The sequence below is a fragment of the Stylophora pistillata genome, chromosome 11 (genome assembly GCF_964205215.1).
Source record: "Stylophora pistillata chromosome 11, jaStyPist1.2, whole genome shotgun sequence".
NCBI classification, from domain to species: domain Eukaryota; kingdom Metazoa; phylum Cnidaria; class Anthozoa; order Scleractinia; family Pocilloporidae; genus Stylophora; species Stylophora pistillata.
The window spans coordinates 6,015,001-6,034,417 of NC_142529.1; the positions used below are offsets into that span (position 1 = coordinate 6,015,001).

The 19,417-nt window shown below is 36.7% G+C and overlaps 2 protein-coding genes across 2 annotated transcripts in view; both read left to right on the forward strand.

Moving 5' to 3' along the window:
• The window catches only part of LOC111319496 (receptor-type tyrosine-protein phosphatase F), a 27,737-nt gene extending 9,920 nt beyond the window's left edge, over nucleotides 1–17,817 (forward strand). The window contains 18 exon segments of the mRNA XM_088739163.1: nucleotides 956–1,269; nucleotides 1,926–2,073; nucleotides 2,908–3,213; nucleotides 3,659–3,960; nucleotides 4,213–4,357; nucleotides 6,123–6,433; nucleotides 7,380–7,479; nucleotides 8,728–9,033; nucleotides 9,587–9,727; nucleotides 10,016–10,324; nucleotides 11,014–11,111; nucleotides 11,680–11,866; nucleotides 12,080–12,182; nucleotides 12,531–12,798; nucleotides 13,380–13,498; nucleotides 15,454–15,635; nucleotides 16,279–16,556; nucleotides 16,559–17,817. Of these exon segments, the coding sequence (XP_088595289.1) occupies nucleotides 956–1,269; nucleotides 1,926–2,073; nucleotides 2,908–3,213; nucleotides 3,659–3,960; nucleotides 4,213–4,357; nucleotides 6,123–6,433; nucleotides 7,380–7,479; nucleotides 8,728–9,033; nucleotides 9,587–9,727; nucleotides 10,016–10,324; nucleotides 11,014–11,111; nucleotides 11,680–11,866; nucleotides 12,080–12,182; nucleotides 12,531–12,798; nucleotides 13,380–13,498; nucleotides 15,454–15,635; nucleotides 16,279–16,556; nucleotides 16,559–16,657 (3,716 nt within the window). The 3' untranslated portion in view covers nucleotides 16,658–17,817.
• The window catches only part of LOC148719805 (tyrosine-protein phosphatase Lar-like), a 22,971-nt gene continuing 17,049 nt past the window's right edge, over nucleotides 13,496–19,417 (forward strand). Inside the window, exon 1 of the mRNA XM_088737471.1 lies at nucleotides 13,496–14,816. The gene's annotated coding sequence lies outside the window, so the exon portion shown is untranslated. The remainder of the gene's footprint in view (nucleotides 14,817–19,417) is intronic.

Here is a 19,417-nt window from a genome sequence, read left to right on the forward strand (position 1 = left end):
AGAATGCTAACCAAAACAATATCTCAAGACATTCAAAATGAACAACAAAGTACTTGAGAAACAACCAACCTTCGAGAACTAAAACCTGAATAAACTCCCCTTGAGGACACTAAGCAAGGTCAAGGACAAACCCAAACACCACTAGCGGTCAAGGGCGCATCACTCAAAATGTAAAGATAAAAATGTGGACTTGCACAAGACTCGCGCAAGGATTTCAAGATACAGGGCTAAACAATTCCGAACACTTAGTCAGAAAACTCGTAGTTTTAGTAGTTCCTAAACACTTCAAATTTTAGTAGTTCATAGCATCTTGTTAAGATGCTATTTTGGGATGTTTTGTCGATGACGACGATGTTCTTGATTCCACTTCATGTTTTGCAAGAGCTGAAGTCGTCCGCTGCAAGGTAGATGCAGAACACAACAAATTTCCTTAACTGGTATCCCATGTTTGGCAAATCCCATTCAAGCTTCTGCTGTGGGAAACTAGCCACGCTGTAAGGTTACAGTGGCTCTAACGGCTGCTGTTTGGAGAACTGTAGGCACTTGGCACAGTTTGCGGTCATTTCCCTTACGTCTCTGATATACCTGGCCAAAATAGACAACTTCCTGTTTTTAGTACACATTTTTCTGTATCCTTGGTGCATGATTTGCAACATTTTCTGGCGGGGCTTAGAGGAAATTACTAGGCGGTGTCCCTCGAGGATAAGGCTATTTTATTCTGTTACTCCAGAGCTCTCTAAAGTGGGGTCATTCATCGGATATTCTGGTCACCCATGGTTTAACACATCCTTTAAGTGGGCAAGTACAATGTCTTCCATTGATCGGTGCACTCTCATATTTCTTGTGGTTTGTCAGAACTAACCAGTAAAGGGCTCGTTATCATTAGACAATGGCGCCAGGATGTTTACAATTTGCATTGAAAGATGAAGGCTGATTTTAAATTATTACTTTGCAGCTTGTGAACCGGAAGCCATTGGCTTGGCCTCTAGCGCGACAATTCCAGACAACAGCTTCTCTGCCTCATCGTATTATGACGATAGGTATAAACCCTCTTTTGGTCGATTGAATGGAGCTAATCGGGGTTGGGCACCCAAGACTACGACCAATTCTGCTGACTTCTTACAAATTGACCTAGTGTTTGAGTACGTTATCTGTGCTGTAGCCACCCAAGGAGCTCATGGTATAGACGAGAGGACAACAAACTACAAGATTCAGTTATCAATGGATGGTATCACTACTATTACGTACCAAGAAAGCAATGTTGAAAAGGTAGATTTACACGAGGGTCATGCGCAGATATATGCACATATGAAAAAAGCTAAAGATATCGGCATCCTAGAGCGCTGACTCAATTTTTGAATCAAGAGGAGGGACACAAAGGAAGTGTATACTTGGTTAAGACTCAGTCTCAATTACCTTTTTCAGCAAATTGTTAAATGTGTCTCGAATATGCATTGTTTGTTAAGGAAAAATTACAAACCCACGTGCGTATACATTTTATGGTGTATACAGTCATGTAATTATATAGTTCACCTTCAATACTATTTAAATGTTAAGTACTCCACGTCTTGTGGACTTACTAACCATTACCTCTTAACTTTACCCTTTAATTTACGGAACTGTTTAGAACAATACAGAGGAGATATTAACTACAGTTGTTACCCACTCAGGAATACTAATCGTTGTGTGGTCACTGAATAGGATGGAAAGTGTAACAACGGAACTAAGCGTTTATGTAGGAACAAAATAATATTATTTTTGTCAACTTGACTGCCTTTTGTTCTTTGTAAAAACCGAAGCTAAGTCTCTCTACAGCATTAGCCCTTACAGACATGGAAATAGCTGATACATAATAGTGGTAAATGATGCAATAAAATAAAGAAAATTTTGATACGATAATTTCGAATTTGTACCACGAACTATAGGTCTTTTCTGGAAACTCAAATCGAAATGGCATCATTAAAAACAGTCTACAGGAATTTGCAAGTGCAAAGTTTATCCGCTTTTGGCCAACAGCATATAAAAGTTGGAAGGTTCTGAGAGTGGAAGTTTATGGAGTACTTCTAACTAAAGGTATTTATTTAAAACTGACTATAACATATATTGTCCAGATCAGTTAAAGAATTATTTAGTTAATCAAGCAATCAGAAGTACACAAAAAATCTCTAAGGGATACTACCTTATCAGTTTTAGGGAGAACCATGTCTTTAGCAATGCGACAGTCTTCGTTCAAATATGCTTATGCGAAAGACTGGAACGATCTCCCAAAAGAATTAAGAGAACTCAGCTCCTCCTTTTTCATTCTTTTTCCGCATTACATGGACCTCGACTTTGTCTTGGTCCATAAAAATGCAAAAACAAAAACAAAAAACTCCGCCAAAGTCCAGCCAGCTGGACCTCACGCTTAGTCAATGACACAAATGCATTGATGGAGCCCTGGTAAGGTGAGAATTTTTTAAAAGAATTCAAGAGCTTACCAAAAGAGCATTTGACAATCAATAACTTTAATTCTCTTTGAGCCTTACCTCATCTACTCTACTGAGATCCTTCAAGTTTTCCGTTTGCTAAAGGAAACAAAGTTGTACTTACAATATTTTTATTCATACTTGATATAATGCAGTGTGTGATGTGATTGTTTGCATTGCAAGTGCATTGAAGATTCTGGAAGCTATAAGGTTTCCATTGCACCACAATCGCTTGCCCAACTATCCGTAGAGCACGTCTTCACGCTTAGGATATAAATAATGTATATCTAATGTATATACACAGTCTCCTCTGTTGATGATCCTCCACACTGCTCTTGGGAACATTTAATGCTTTCTTAGTTGACAAGGATGATTAATTCACTTTCGCATCAATGATCAACAGAGAATAAAAACACATAACTGTTGTTCTTTAACACTTCAGTTCCGTCACAACCTCCTACTGCCTTCAATTTGACTGCAAGCTCTTCTACCAGTATTACAGCTTCCTGGCAGCTACCACCAGTCTTTGCCAGGCATGGAAGAAACATTACAGGGTTTAAACTGTTTTACAGAGAGAGGTGCTTTTCCGGGTCTTTTTCCTTCTTAAATATTACCAGTGAATCGACATTAAGCAGACTTGTGAGTGGGCTCCAAAAGTACACAGAATATGAATTTCAAGTCCTGGCATATACTTCTGATGGTGATGGACCGAAGAGCCCTGTCGAGGTGGAGAGAACACAGGGAGATGGTATGTGCTAGATGAAGGTGGAAGCCAAAAAAATTGTCACAATTTTGAATGGAAGAAATTTCAGTGGACCTGCAAATGAAATTAAAGAAAGAAATGATCTTGTTTACAATTGAAGAAAGAAAGCTAGAAAAAGTTCAGGCTTCAATAGGATTCAAAACCGTACCTCCTATAACTGGGCTATGAAGCCACACGTTGAGAGCGAGGCAAGTTTTAGAGGCTTCTCTGTTGGGTCAACGTAAAATTCTTATTTGTTAATGGCTGCCCTGCTACAGATAATGGAAGACATGGGGCTTCCACGGTGTCCCTGTAAGGTCCTCTAAATAAATTACGGTTCCCATAGCTGCAAATGCTTTGGAAAACAGCCGTTAGCCCCCATTCTAAGCCAATGGGTCTGTGTTTCCTGGTCCTATGTAAAATTTCGAACATATCTTTATCAATTTTTTAGGTTGTGTTCAGGATGATCTTGGAATGGAGGGTAGAAACATTCCAGATAGTAGGATAACTGCTTCTTCTTCCAGGACACCAGCCGAGAATGGTCGACTAAACTATGTATTAGGAGCGCCATGGTGTGCAGAAACAAATGACACTAGCCCATATCTACAGATTGATCTACAGACAGTTCATGTAATCTGTGCTGTGTCCACACAAGGGAATTCTCTGGCAGATCAGTGGGTGAAGAACTATACACTACAAATATCCACGGATGGGACAACTTGGACGGAATACATGGAAGGTGGACAAGTCAAGGTATATAGGAAATACAGTATGAGACTTAACTGCTCAAAAAAATTACAGTGTACATTTATGACTGCAACATGGACTATAAGGTCTGATGGTGTAGAATATCCCACAAAGATGGAAGTCCTAGATAAGAATTTTTGATCTTATTAATAATCATTACGGCTGCTAGTTACATTGGTGATATTTTAATCCCTGCCACTTTTGCAACCTGAAAAATTAGTTGTTGATGATGACTTGTGACTATTTGTTTGTTTCAAGTTTATGAGGGGAAATAATGACAGGAACTCAGAAGTAAAGCATGTTGTTTATGGAGTGTTCACAAGATATCTGCGTTTCCTGCCACAAATACACCAGAGTGGGGTGTGTATGAGAACAGAGGTGTTTGGAGTGGAACAAAAGCCAAGTGAGTTTGAAACTTACTTATACTTATTTTTGCATGTCTGCTATTATCACGTTGTTATTAGTTTTATGTTGTAGGTAGTCAAACAAATAGTCACAAGTCATCATCAATAACTAATTAAGTATTAGCTTCTCTATATATATTTTATTCTTTTAATTTAGTCTTTAGTTTTTTATAGAGTTTCTCCTTTAATTTCGATTAAAACTATTTATCATGCTAATCACTAGTTTATACCAGCCAATCTATCAGATTGCTGATTAGTTTTATCAGTTGAATAAAACGTATTATTATTATTATTATTGCGAAACTCTTTTAATCTTTAAAAAGGTTTTTTGAGACCTACTAGCTTTTCTTTGGTGATTCATGCTTGTGTTTTAGATTAGTGGCTAAATTGTACACACTACTGTTTCTACACTCATCAAAGACACCAAGCCACCCAGGATAATCTGTTATTCTCGTGCTCAGTGTTGAATAAGCTGTCAATCAATTCATCATTGAAACAAAACTCACATCAAAGGAGAATAGTCGATAGGAAAGGGCTTATGAATGTGAATTTACTGTTGGTACCTTTGAATTTTGATGAGTTTGAAACTCATATTTATTTTTACGTGTTTGATATTATCATATCATTGTATTTGTTGTAATGTAGAGGGTCCAGAATAGGTTTTCTTCGGGATCCGAGATTGGGTTTATTTGAAGACCGGGATCTGGGAGTTTAGAGTAAGACTGGAGTGAGATGCGGGACTTTTTATATGAAGAGGACACAAAATCGGCAATTTTGAGAGGTGGGATTTGGGAAATAGTCACTTAAATAAACTGAGAAACGAAAAGTCCGTTGATGAGAATTTTCACAGAAACTGATCTGCATGTAAGTTCTAAAAGGCCTTGTCCCCCAGCCAGTCGTTTTTTAGAGGATAAGATTTCCCTTCTTACCACAAATGTTATACCAGTTATGTGGCATGGCATTAGTAGACGTGGAGAATAGTCATTTCGTTGTGCATCAACTTTGAAAACTTCTGAAATTAACCATATAATCGTTTTAGTGAAAAGAGATAAGTTATGCCGTATATCAGGGTGAACAAAGACTTCAACAGATCAATGCTTGTTAAGAAAATAGGTCGTCGACTTACTTATCTAAAGTCTGGATTTACCACAATGCATTTTTTGTGTGAATCATGAATAAATAATGACATGATTTCTTGTGCAATTTTGTGTGAATAAGCAGTTGTAAAAATTTTCCAGACTACAGATTCCACTTGTCCCAAACCAGTCGTGCAATTTTGTTTGCAATTTTGCAAGTTTGCAAAATTTTTTCATGCTTATAGCAAAACCGAAATGGACTCAAAATCGTCTTATTTCCAGTAGTACTGTAAGTGGCCAAACCTATTATTATAATGATAGATACTTAACTTTTTATGCACTCATCAAAGAAAGTAAGCCGCCTTCGATTTTCTGTTATTCTCATGATATTCAACATCAAATTGTTTCGATATTCACCGAGGGAAACTTTATTATGAACTTTTATAAAATCTGGTTATTTTTTCTTTGTAGATCAGATGTAACTTTTGTGATTTGAAATGCACATTAAAGGGTCACGCTCAACTAGGATCAATGCATTGATGGAGTATTTGCCATTGTTAGTTAATATATGAAAGTTACTGCGAAGATCGCTCTCATACTCGTATTTGCCATTCTTAACATTTTCTGTATTATTTTTTTTATACATTTTTTCTTTAGGGAGAGTTGGTTATGTATTGATATTTTTCAGGATGTTCTATGCAAGCCATTGGTGTAGCCAGCAGTGACACCATTCCAGACAGCAGCTTTTCAGCCTCATCAGAATACAATTCAGGATTTGCAGCTAAATACGGTCGCCTAAATGATGCAACATCATGGGTACCCAGTGGCAACAATAATGCTAATGATTACCTTCAAATTGACCTGCTGTTTGAGTATGTCATCTGTGCTGTAGCTACACAGGGAAATCCAAGGTTTAGTGAGTGGACAACAAAGTACAAGTTACGGTTAGCACTTGAAGATCCCAAGTTTGTCACCTATCAGGAAAACAGTACTGATAAGGTTGGTGTATACGAAGCTCAAGGTTGTTTTTAGTCAGGTGAATAGTGCATGTACAGTGTATGCACATAAGCAATGCATGCAGAATGCTTGCCGATCCTTCATGTATGGCAAAACCATTGAGCTGAGAAAATTAGTCTTGTTAACATCATTTGTGTGTCGATTTGTGAATACACATACTCGACATTCAAGACTGCAACACCATGCATGTATTTATCTAAACAGGCACTTGGATGTGAATGTAAAATGTAGGTCTCATTCACTTTAATCTTAGTCTATAGTAAAGCCCTTTTTCTTTCAAACTATGTCTGATTAGTCATGCAGTCCAATTGTTTGTTTCATCTTCCTTTCCACTGTTGTTTTTCTGAACTTTGCATTAGTCAGTTTGTTTAATACCCAAGGGATTATATTTGAATTGTGTGAAATTGAGTCTCTTAGAAAAAATCTATTTTGGTGCTTTGTCTGACCAATGCCTCTAATGATCTCTTACGAGCGACATATACTTTTCCCTCAACTATCAGCAGAAATTATCTTTCAAATACAGGGTCACATACTGGCTTTGTACTAGTGTTTTGAAAGAAACAATAAGTTATTCAATAGCATTTTAGCCATTACAGACATTTTCTCACACACATCTCCATGGTTCATGGTTCAATTATTTGGCAATCAATTTCTAAGCTGAAAGTGGCTTTTTATGAAGTAGCTGATACTTAAAGTAGTTAATGATACAGTATACGAAAAATGCAAATATGGCGTCCAATTTGAATTGCTATTGTTCTGGACTGACTAGCCTCGTCTTCACATGGAAACACAAAAAGATTATTACATGTGTGAGAGGCTAGTGAGTCCAGAACAATGGCAATTCAAATTGGACGCCACATTTGCATTCGGTGTATATTAAGAAAATATTATGATGAAATCATTTCAAATTTTGCACTACCAACTACAGGTCTTTGCTGGAAACTCCGATCGAAATAGTGTTGTAAAAAACAGTCTTCAGGATTTTGCAAGTGCAAAGTTTATCCGCTTTCAGCCCATAGCATATCGGGGCTATTAAAGTCTGAGAGTTGAAGTTTATGGAATACTTCTAACTAAAGGTATTTATTTGCTCCTCTTGTGTTTGTCTCCCCTTGAGGAAAATTTATGTTGTGGGTCAAATGTTTTCTTTGGTTTGAATTTTTTTGAACTGGTAGAAGTTTTTCAAACTGGTGGGAAATATTCAAACTGGTTTAAAATTTTTGAGCACACAACTCCTTCTCATTTATTTGTATCTATTCATTTAAAATACTCTGTGTAAAACAAACTTGTGATATTCTCCAATTTCAAACCGCATGTCCACTATGATACATGTAAGTCTTTGTTTGGAATTTAATTCAAGATGAGACAGAGGGTTCTATAGCTGTTACTGGTAAAGGGAAGTAATTCTCTTTGACAAACTCATCTCAAAAGAAAACATCCTATACAACAAACAGTAAGCTGTTTTCCAACACTTTTTCTCCCGACTTGCAAAATATTTAAAGGATAACAAACTTTGTGCTAAAATATGCTTGTACAGTGTATATTTGTCCTTATAGATTGTCTATTCCTTGTAGCTGACAATTTTCCCTTAGCGTAGCTCCCGGAACACTGTTCACATCTTGGAACAAATTATGTCCAAAGACAAATATCCATGCATATTTTTGTGCCAGAAAGAGGCAATTGTTTATATATTCATGAAGCCTTGATCAAGTGATAATTTTTTTAAAGTAACTTTAGAGCTGACCGGAGGAAAATGACCCTAACCGTCCTTACCTTTTTTCTCTTTTAAACCCTAAAGTATCTTATCCACTCAGCTGGATTATTATTGATGCTTGATATGATACAATGTATGATGTGGTTGTAGTACTGTACACTATAGATTCTGGAACCCAGTATGTATGTATGATGTGATTTTATCATTGTTCATGGTAAATTCTTGGACTCAGTAGCTTGTTATAATACATTATTTTTATTCATCTTTGATATAATCCAGTGAGTGATCTGATTGTTGCATTGCAAGTGCACTGAGGATTCTGGAACATAGTAAATTGCCATTGCAACACAATCGCTTGCCCAACTATCCGTAGAGCACATATTCACGCCTAGGATATAAATAATGTATATCTAATGCATATACACAGTCCCCTCAGGTGATGATCCCCCGCACTGCTGTTGGGAGCATCCAATGCTCTCTAAGTTCACAAGGTTCGTTAATTTACTTTCACATCCATAATCCACGGAGAAATAAAACACATAACTGTTGTTGTTTAACGTTTCAGTTCCAATACAACCTCCCACTGCCTTCAATTTGACTGCGAGCTCTTCTACCAGCATTACAGCTTCCTGGCAGTTACCACCAATCTTTGCCAGGCACGGAAGAAACATTACAGGGTTTAAACTGTTTTACAGAAAGAAGGACTTAGCAGGGTGTTTTTCCTTCTTGAATATTACCAGTGGATCGACATTAAGCAGACATGTTACTGGGCTCGAAAAGTACACAGAATATATATTTCAAGTGTTGGCCTACACATCTGAGGGTGATGGACCAAAAGGTTCTGTTGAAGTGGAAAGAACAATGGAAGGTGGTATGTAACAATCCAGAGATAATGAAAAAATGTATGAACCATAATTTATAAAGTTTTTCACCTTCATTAAGTGTTGCTTGCTAATGAGATGGCAAACATGTGATGAGAAAGGTTTACTGTAATTTGCGTAACTAAACGAAACGAAATGGAAATTTCTAATTTGCGAGACAGAAATCTGTTAATAATTGGCGAAGTACAGATCTGTAATTTGCGACATAGAAGTCTGTTAATGATTTTTGAAATGAATAGAAATCTTTAATATTGGAAATAGTAATCTGCTAATGATTTTCGAAATAGGAATCTGTAATTTGTGAAATAGAAATTTGTAATTCGCGAAATGGAAATCTGTAATTTGCGAAACAAGAATGTCTGCGGGGAACTCCTCAGGCTAGAGAATGAATCGGTCAGTGCACCACGAGTTTGGAGTGCATACGCAGCCCACCAAATCATAAAAAAAGAACTAGCGAAAGTGGGAAATGAAAAATCTCCGTGGTGTTCTTTGCGAAATCTCCACTATGTTCGTGAATAAATCAATGCGTTATCTACGTGAAAGAAGAGTTGCGCCATCAAGCCAAAAGGAGCAAATGTTATTCGGTCGATGTGTTGGGTGGAAAGACTTATCGTTTTCATGTCAGAGCTGTAACTATTAAACCTGGAGCAAATGGGACGATAACCATAACTACCAAGGAATACGGTAAACTTTGCTTTCATATCTTTAAAATGACTTCTCATGACTGATTATATATTAGAACAACAAGAATTCTGATATAACCATATTTGTATCCTAGAAAAGACGAATTTTTATATATTGTGTTGATTAAAAGTACAGACAGTAGCTGGTCACCCAAAATAACTTAAGGGCTAATAGCGTGTAGGGAAATAATAGCAATTAAACTTTTTATTCGCTATATAAATATATAGCTTACAGATTAAAGCAGGGCGTTTTCTCTTGATCATGATGAGCTTTTTGTACTTTTCTTAGAACCCAGTGTTGGCCCAGATTCTCTTGTTTCCTCTCAATTGAACAAGACGACTTTTAACATTTCATGGGAACTCCTTCAGGATGAAATGAGTTATGGAAGAGTTATTTTGTATGAAGTCAAGGTCGACGTTTGGTGGACAGCACATTTTCACAACTGGTTTGCTCCCAAGAACCTCACTGCTAATACCTCAGAAACTTTTGTTGTCCTGTTTGACCTCATGGTTTGTTATAAATATAATATCTCTGTTCGAGCTTACACTGGAGCGGGGCCTGGGCCGTATAGCGAGCCTCTGGAACTGGTAACATTAAGTGAGTTTCGTAATGGTCAGGGGCTACAATTGAATTTCTGATGAGGTATTTGATAAGTCGCAATGTTCCCAAAAAGGATATTTTGCTTAGATTACTTTCAGGGCGATGAAGTCACAAGAGTACCTGTAAGCATCAAAAAACGAATTTCAGGCGGTGGCGACAGCTTAATACAGGTTCCATAGACTATGGATACCATCAAAAACGATGCAAAACGCAACTCAATGCCATAATTGACCACTTGATGTACAGAATCTCGCCCAAAAATACTACCTGCTTTGATCTAGGAAAAGAAACATGCATTAAATGCTACCTGAAAGATTATTCCTAAGTTTATTTAAGTGGTTCGGCTTTAAGCGACCGTGGAAGAAAAAACAAGCGAGCCTTTGGGACTTAGTAAAGGGTGACCTCGACCGCTTTATAGAGGTGAACGTTAAATAGAGGTGACAATTGGTGTGTTTAAGGGGAACAAACTCGGGACTTTGGCAACCGACCGCTTGATACAGGTTGACCGCTAAATACGATGCCGCTTAATGCAGGTTCGGCTGTATTTTAAACGTTTCCTGGTTATGTTTATTATTTTCATGATTACAAGCTTAAATTGTTGCACTAAAGTATTCTGCAAATGCTCTCCATTCCTTTGGAAGGGTCTGATTTATTTGTTCCTTTTTTTCAATTTTGCACCAAAATAGCACAAACACCGGGGGAATTTAGAGCAACAGGCTATGGAACAACCCACGTTACACTGACGTGGAAACATTCCAACAGTAAAGAGTTAGTTACCTATACTGTAAGTGGGGCTAAATTGATAGTTATGTTTTCTGTTGGGAAAGTTAAAAGAAAGTTCGATTGGGCCAATAAATACGCTGTAAATATTTTTCAAAAAATCCTATCATCTTTAATTTCCTTATTTCATTTTGCGAAAAATTATTAACCTGGCTTGACTTCAAAGGGAAATTTTGGAGGTTTTTTCATCTATAACTATTTGCATTAATCAAAATTCATTTCGAGAAGTAAAATTTTCATGAACTAGTGGCTACCACAGGACCCTGGGTTTGCTTCAAATGATATATTTTGGTTAAGTTGTGTCCTATATTTAATTTTTTTAATTCCATGTATTTTACCAAAAGGAAAAAACTCAACACTTCATCAAATTTGAAATGGAACAATCTCAAATCATCAGCTTCAGTATCTCTTTTTATGGATTTCAAGAGCAATGCAGTTTGAAAAACTTAGCACAACGATGATTGATCCTTGTTGGCGCTTGATTTTATGGCACCGATAGGTGGTGACTCGGTGTTATTTAATGTGAATGTTAAGAAATGCTTCATCTAAACCTGTTGTTTTACATCGTGTAGGTGAATTACAATGGTACAAAGTTGTACGATAAAAGCTTCAAACATGTTGGCACCCAAAAAACAAATTCAACAACGTATGCAGTGAGAGGTTTATTTCCAGGCACTTCATACAAATTCGAGATTTATGGCTTCTCCGACTGTGGACAAACTGCAACCAAAAGTGTCTACATCACAACACACATCATGGGTGAGTTTGTAGATATTTCTTACAAAACATTTCGGCGAAAGAGATAACTCTTGGAGATCGATTCCAATTGATATGAATCAATCCCAAGTAATTAACTGAGTTAGGAAATGGATCATGAGTATTATCTATGGTCAATCCTGTCTTGCCAACATGTACATATACCAATGGGTGCAAGTCGTATAATGATACAAAATATATTTTTTTCTTTGTCAGCTCCTAATTCCCCTTTACCACTTAATATGACCGATGTTGAGGTTTCTGGGACAGCTGTTGATATTTATCTGTGGCCTGTTGAACAAGAAAATGGCCCCATAAGGTAATTAAATCAAAAGAGTGTGACTTACACTAATAGGTAAAGAGGTTCGTTTACGAAGTAAGGCACATGACAGTTATTATAAAGAAACGCATATCTAGTCTCAGGAGATTTATATGCCTCTCATAGTATCGGCTTCATAGTTTTTAATTGCCGCCTCCAACAAGGGCGATGAGATCTCTTGAGTCAACACTCTATAACTGGGGTAACTTTATGTAAGGTTACAGAGCGAGAGATAAGCTCTAGAGGCCGGGTGTGAACTTTGTCTCCTATGTGGACCCAATTTTAGATACATTAAATCAAAATAAGATGAGTGTTAGATGTAAATGCCTTTCGTTGTTTATCTTTCAGTGCTTACCAGGTCATTGTTCTGAAAGTCGCGGATGGTGTTGAAGAGCTTCCGGGCGATTATGGTTCGCAACTGAAAGCTTCTAGTGATGCAAACAAAGAAAAATCGAACTTTTATATCGCTGCTGAGATAGAAAATCTACCAGTGATTGAAAAACCTTGGAAGTTTACTGTCGGTGACGGTGAAAGAACTTCAAATTATAAAAACGAAATACTTGAAAGCGGAGAGAATTACATTGTGTATGAAAGAGCTTTGACTAAAACGAAGGATGTAAGTATACCAGTTATTTTAATTGGTTTTACTCGCTTTTTGCATCTCGAACGATCTGACCCTTAACCTAAGAGAAAGCAGCCGTACTTTGATAACTTGTACAACTGGAACTACTGATTTTTTTTCCAGGAAATCTTTAGGGGAGCAGGGTTGGCGCAGTGGTGAGAGCGCTCACCTTCCACCAATGTGTCCCGAGTTCGATTCCCGGACCCGGCGTCATAAGTGGATTGAGTTTGCTGGTTCTCTACTCTGCTCCGAGGGGTTTTTCTCGGGGTACTTCGGTTTTCCCCTCTCCTTAGAAACCATCATCATTTGAATTTATTTAATTTAGAGTTTATTTGGATTTACACACGACCCACAAGCTGTTCAGCTTTAGACATTATCGTGTCTAAATTTAGGTATTACTATTATTTTTCTCTTCTATTAAAAATTGTTTATTTTCAACATTATTATTATTATTATTATTATTATTATTAGGAATAGATCCCATAATGTAAGAAGTCATGTATATACCACGAGACAGTAGTATTGTTTGTATCGTAAGGAGCAGTTACGGTTTACATTTTTGTGTATTTTTACAGGTAATCTTTGAAGGGAAAGCCAGCAAAGTTGCTAAAATTACAATCAGTCCAGGTAAGAGTCCCCTACATTTGCAATTATGTATAAATTATACATTTGTTTGTCTGGAAATGTGTTCTTAAGCACGATTCTGTCCGTTACAGTTCATTGTCTTTTCAATCCTGTAAGAGCAGCATAATGAATGAGGTGACCCCTACCAAGAGCCTGTATATAGACCTCTTGGATGCTGCAGAAGTAACCACTTTAGAAAGATCTCCAAAGTGGTGATTTCTTTCAATTGAAAAGTGATTGGTGACTTCAGAACGCGTGTTCACTTTACAACTTGTCAAAGTGGTAATAGTTCAGGGGGCTGCTCAGGCTGCTTGAAAATCCATTATCCTTTGAACTTAAAAACTTCACCGCTTTATTGATGATGAAATGGTCATTTTAAATGTCAATGAACTCCTTGAAATAACCGTTCATCACTTCCAATGAGGCTACTTTACCGAACTCGTAGGATTCGTTAAAGTGGTCTTATCTTTTTTTCGCAAGTTAATTACTTCTAAAACATCTTCAAATTTTCTTTGCTAAAGATTTGGTAAGAAAAAAGGTCCTTTGTTCCGTTCTCCTTCAATCTCTTCTCCTGTCTTCTCTTGTCCTTTTATCATTCCTTCCTTTCTTTATTTTCATTTTCTGGAGGTTGTAGTAAGCAGGGAGGAGAGGGAGGGAAGTGATCTATTCAGAATCTTTTTTTCGGTGCGGGAGTTTTCGTTTTTATTTTTCAGCGAAAGAAAAAATACGAGACTGAATCAGGGAGGACAATACAGCAGTTAATTGAACAACACGATTTAATAATCCAGGTCAGCTGCACTGTATTTACTTGGAAATTATTCACTCTCAGGGATTATTTATTTGATTTTTAATTTCTGCTTTTCTGCTTTCAGTGAACCTCATTTGTCACAGTCAAAAATGTTCACTAAAGGCTTTCTCTCTTAAATATGATAGCTAAGTAAACTTTCACGTAATGAAAGTCCGATTTCAGCGATTCTTGGAGGCCTTGCAGTCTTACGAAGCAATATGTTTTTTCGTCTTGTCCTCATTGATTTAATATTACGAAATCTTCATTCTCTTATGGTATCGTGCTTCATTGCCTTGGTTTGTTGTTGTTGCTTTTCTTTGTTTGTGTTTTTGAGTGTTTTGCAGTTTTTTTTAACTCTTCAAAGAGGAGGGATCTACAAGAGTCCATTATGCAGGGTGATTCGTGTTCACTTTCTCTTACCAAAATCTACTTGGAAACCAACATTTAAGCCAATTACCGGAATACCATATGTAACAGATAGAAGTTCTCCTCCGCCTCTTGCGACAGGTAGATTTTTCGCTGCTTCTCTTTCTCTCCTTGAGGTCAAATTTTCCCTTAGCTCGGCCCGAGGAAGAACACATCATATAAGACATCAACTAAGGTAAGAATGAAAATGAGCTTGTGTTAGCTACAGCAAACGTGGTGTTTTAGCCTCGTGTGTAATATTTATTATGGAACCCTACCTTTTCCCGTCCTTTATGACAGTTTTTAGTCTGTATTTTGTGCTCCGTAGTTTCTTATGGGCGGTCGAGACTTTAAATTGCATCGCAGTCAGGTTTTTACCTTAAAAAGTGATTGAGTAATTTTAAGTCGGCTAAATATTATTTAAGGTATTTATAGATGACATAACAGAATAAAGGTAATAGACTTTTTGAACGCGATGAAAGATTTTAGAGTATTTTTGGAGCAAAGAATATGCTTGGAAAAGATTATTCAAAGCAAGTATTTATGTAAGTGAAATGTACAGAAGGAATAAGATGGTTATATATTACAGAATAAATGTTTTCATGAAAGTATGTGGTCGACTCTGATACGCCATATCTCACTTATTTCATTAATTCTTTTTTTCGTGCTAGCATTTCAATGTATTTTGTTGGTGTTGTTGTCTTTTTTTCTAGTTAATGAAAAAACACACACATTTGACATAAACCTGCATCATTTTAATGTACAGTTTTAGCCATGCTTGTAGCGGAGATTCACTTGCTCAAGTAATCAGTCACTACACAATAACCGGCTAGTTACTTTCCGTTTAGCTATTCCTGTAATGAAGATGGTTAGGTTCCAACTGGTGATAACATCAAATTAATTTATAACAATCTCATTATCACGCCACAGTTTGGAGAAGATTATGGGAAGTATATGTGTCACGTTACAAATGCCTTTGGCTCAACATATGAAATCCCCCTGCTCAATAGTGAAGGTAGATATTTTTTCTCACATTTCGAACGTGATCAAAATTATCTTTCAACAAGTTTTAAGAGCTTCGAACTTCAAGTTCAAGTCCGGTTTGCAGTTGTAGGCTTCCAATTACAGCTGTTTAGACAGTTTTAAGCAGGTCTTTGTATGTATCAAAAGCAAAATAATGTAGTGGTCTCATACACCGAAATTGTTCAGTGTGAATTACATTTTCTTTCTCCAGTTAGAAAATTTTTTTGATGTACGATCCAGGTCGATCATTCCGTACATCAAAATTGGCCTGTCAGGTTGTAACTAAATCAAAACAGAGTTATATGCATCAATGTTGAGATCGAGAGGGCTCAAGGCTAAAATATCTCTGTTTCCCTTATTAGTTGGTTCCAAAATTTCTAGAGGTCATATAAGTGACTTGATAACAAGATTTCGAGTTAATAGGCGTTTAAAATTTCTGGCTTACAATGAAGTACGACCAAGAGACGACACAACAGAAATTTTGAAATTGTATTCATTTTTCGTGGATAAAAAAAGCGTCGTATTCCTATGGATAAATCAACACTAAGTAACACATCCATGCATCGAAACAAAGTAACGAAGCAGTTTTCAGTGTTTGATAGCTGGTTCGAAAGTTGTTTGTTTTCTTTTACTAGATACACAAAGCATCTTACTTGCCAGTGTCATCGCATTGTCTTTTACTGTGTTCGTGTTGCTCGTTAAAATTTGTGGGCTGATATGGCAGCAAAGCCGATCGCGAGCTGTTCCTAATAAATGGATACAGAATAAAGAAGAAATTGACTTTAATAGCGTCAAATCTTCACCTGATCAACAGTCAAGTAAGGAAGAAGCTTCAGATCCGAACACATATATGGAACTCAAACCCAGGCCTTCCAACCAAAAGTTTCGTGTTCCTTTTGAGTATCAGTCGTTATAGAAAAAAAAAAAAAAAACGAAAACCCCGCCTATTATAATATGGTGCTTCAGAAAGAAAATGGTGGGAAACTAAAGGAAGAAGTGTATGAGGAAATATGATATTCCCAAAACTTATTTTGTATCTGTTTAGTTCAGAGCATCCCTCCTGTTTCATATAATAAGCTTAATTAAATACTCATTCTGTATGTGTAATGTAATGGAGAGCAGGTGCATAGATGACGTCACATCCTGGTTCTTTATTGTATAAGACAATTGGATTCCATGTTGCTGTGTGTCTGTTCAGCAATAAGTCACAGAAGACGTCCGCAAATTTTGTTTAGAACGTCAGTGCCACGCTCGGCTGCACTTCGTGAGCCACTGTTTTGTCCTGATTGCATTTTAACGTCACCTGTGATCAAAAACGGAACAGACGTACGGCAACATCCAAATAGTACTTCGGTTCGTGACACACTTCTTGTTCTAGTCTAGCTAAAAGAGTACTTGTCGATGAAATGAATTCGTTACAACTGTTTTCCTCCTTCATTCAAAATTAATTTCTTAAACCTTTCTTATATTTTACCTTTATCTGTGTAATTCTATCTTTTTTATTTGCATTTTAAATGTTTGAAATGTACAGCCGATTCGATTTTAACTATTAGTTATAACCGTCGGATGGGGGGTAAGTTAAATTTATAACTTTGGGTGAGGTTCCCAGACAATACGAAACCTCTTAAAAGACAATCACATATAACTTCGTCGACTTGGCTTAACGATTCCGTCTTATCAATGTGAACTAATCCATATGTACCGTTAGAGTCAGTGTTACAAATTAAAAATTTGAATTCAAATTAAGGTGTGTTCTTAACCACTAGTAAAAATAAGAGCCATTAGTTGTAAACAACAACAAATCTTAATAAAGTGATATCTCTGTCACTCATAAATTGCCTTTTAAAGACTAAAGACTATTTTTTAGTCGTTTATTGAACGTTGGGAGTGTCTTCAACATATTTTTATGCACAGTAACTTCTTTTTAACTGTAAAAGCAACGTATTGCTTTGCTCTCTTATTTTAAAGCAACTGAAAAAAGCTAGGTTACAGAACATTATTGTTGGGTGTTTGTAGATAAGAGAATAGAAGATAATAGAGTATTTTCACTCCTCAAGATATTTTTACATTATAGATCGTTTACAGATAGGAGAGGATGCTGGGAAAGACTGTTGCAAGGCAATAAGATGAATAGTTTCTAAATGTAAAGAAGCAACAGAATAGTTGTCGATGGTAGAATAAAATGTTTTCACGAAAAGAAGTGTCTTATCGCGGTAGTCCATCTCTTTTTTAAAACCAAACAGAGGCAAAACTGCCTTTATTCGATGTACAGTTTTAGCCAGGCTTGTCGCCGAGCTTCAGTTGCTTAAACATTCACCACACATTTGCTTGCCTTGCGTTATGCAGTGCAGCCTGGAACAGAACACCGTCGCGAGTTCGGAAGTATTGTCATCCCGTCATGTTCTTCATACCTAATTTTTTACGTTTGATCAGCTATCCTATTTCATTAATTATGGGACTTTGCATACGCGCTCAACGCAATCAGCACCACTGTAGGAAACCTGGCACGCGGAAGACTCTTTAACTTGAGCTTTTTGTCGACAAGAAAATTAAATTTGTTGCGTGAATATACCTCGACCGATAGCACTTCAAGGCATTGCAGGATTCCTATAACCAAATAGTGCATTCTGTTCTTGCTGTCAACTTTGCATTTAGTCGAGGATTAAAGCATGACCCAGACTTTCTGTAGCCTTAGCTATGTTACTACTAATCTCTGCTTGGTAAGGACTGCAGCAGACGAACACGAGTTAAGCTTTTTTTTTCGGTATAATTAATGCATAGAAACTCTTTTGTAGTGTCTAAGCAAGTTTGAAGGTTATGACATACTGTAGAATAGAATAGAATTGAATACAGAATGCTTTCTTTAATGTCGAAGGCATGGGATGTGTTTGCAGAATCCTCCGAGCCAGATGTTGATGTTAAAAACGTTCGACAAACTAAAAATACAAAAGAAGATAAAATGGAAATTATACATATACAAGTATAAAGAAACCTAGCTATCAAGTACCTGGTAACTTTGTGAACATTTCTGAGAAACTTTGCTTCTGAAAAAAAAACTAAAAAAACCAATGACATGTATTAAAAATAGTTTAAAATGGAGTAATCCGAATTATAAACTGATTAAGATGTAAAAAATATCAATTTATTTTTGTATAAACTAGCCCAAAACTATGTAAAAATGTAAAAATCGATAAAATTTTATACATTTCATGCACTGGCATACGGTGGCCCATAGGGGACATGACACATTTTTTTTATCGCGCGATAAATGATAGATTATCGCGCGATAAATGGAAATTGTCGCACGATAAATGGAAATTATCGCGCGATAAATGAAAAATTATCGCGCGATAAATGGAGATTATCGCGCGATGAATGGAAATTATCGCGCGATAAGTTTTATTATTATCGCGCGATAATATTTATTATTATCGCGCGATAATATTTATCATCGCGCGATAATTATCATTTATCACGTGATAAATGGAAACTTGTCAGGTCACGTAATCGGCTGTCATGCATGTTGTTTCCGTGGACGACAATGACTGCCACAGTTGAGGAGCTATGTTTTGAGGTCGATAGTTCGTTTTATTCATGTAAAAAGATCATTTAGCAGTACTTTGTAATACTACGACAGATAGCTCTTTGAATCAGTATAGTAAACCTTGATTTTTGCGAAGTCCGAGCCCGTGGAAATTTTGTATTATTTATTTATATTCTGTGATAACTTTTTTTATGATTGCATGACCTACACTGTCACGGTTGTGTTACACT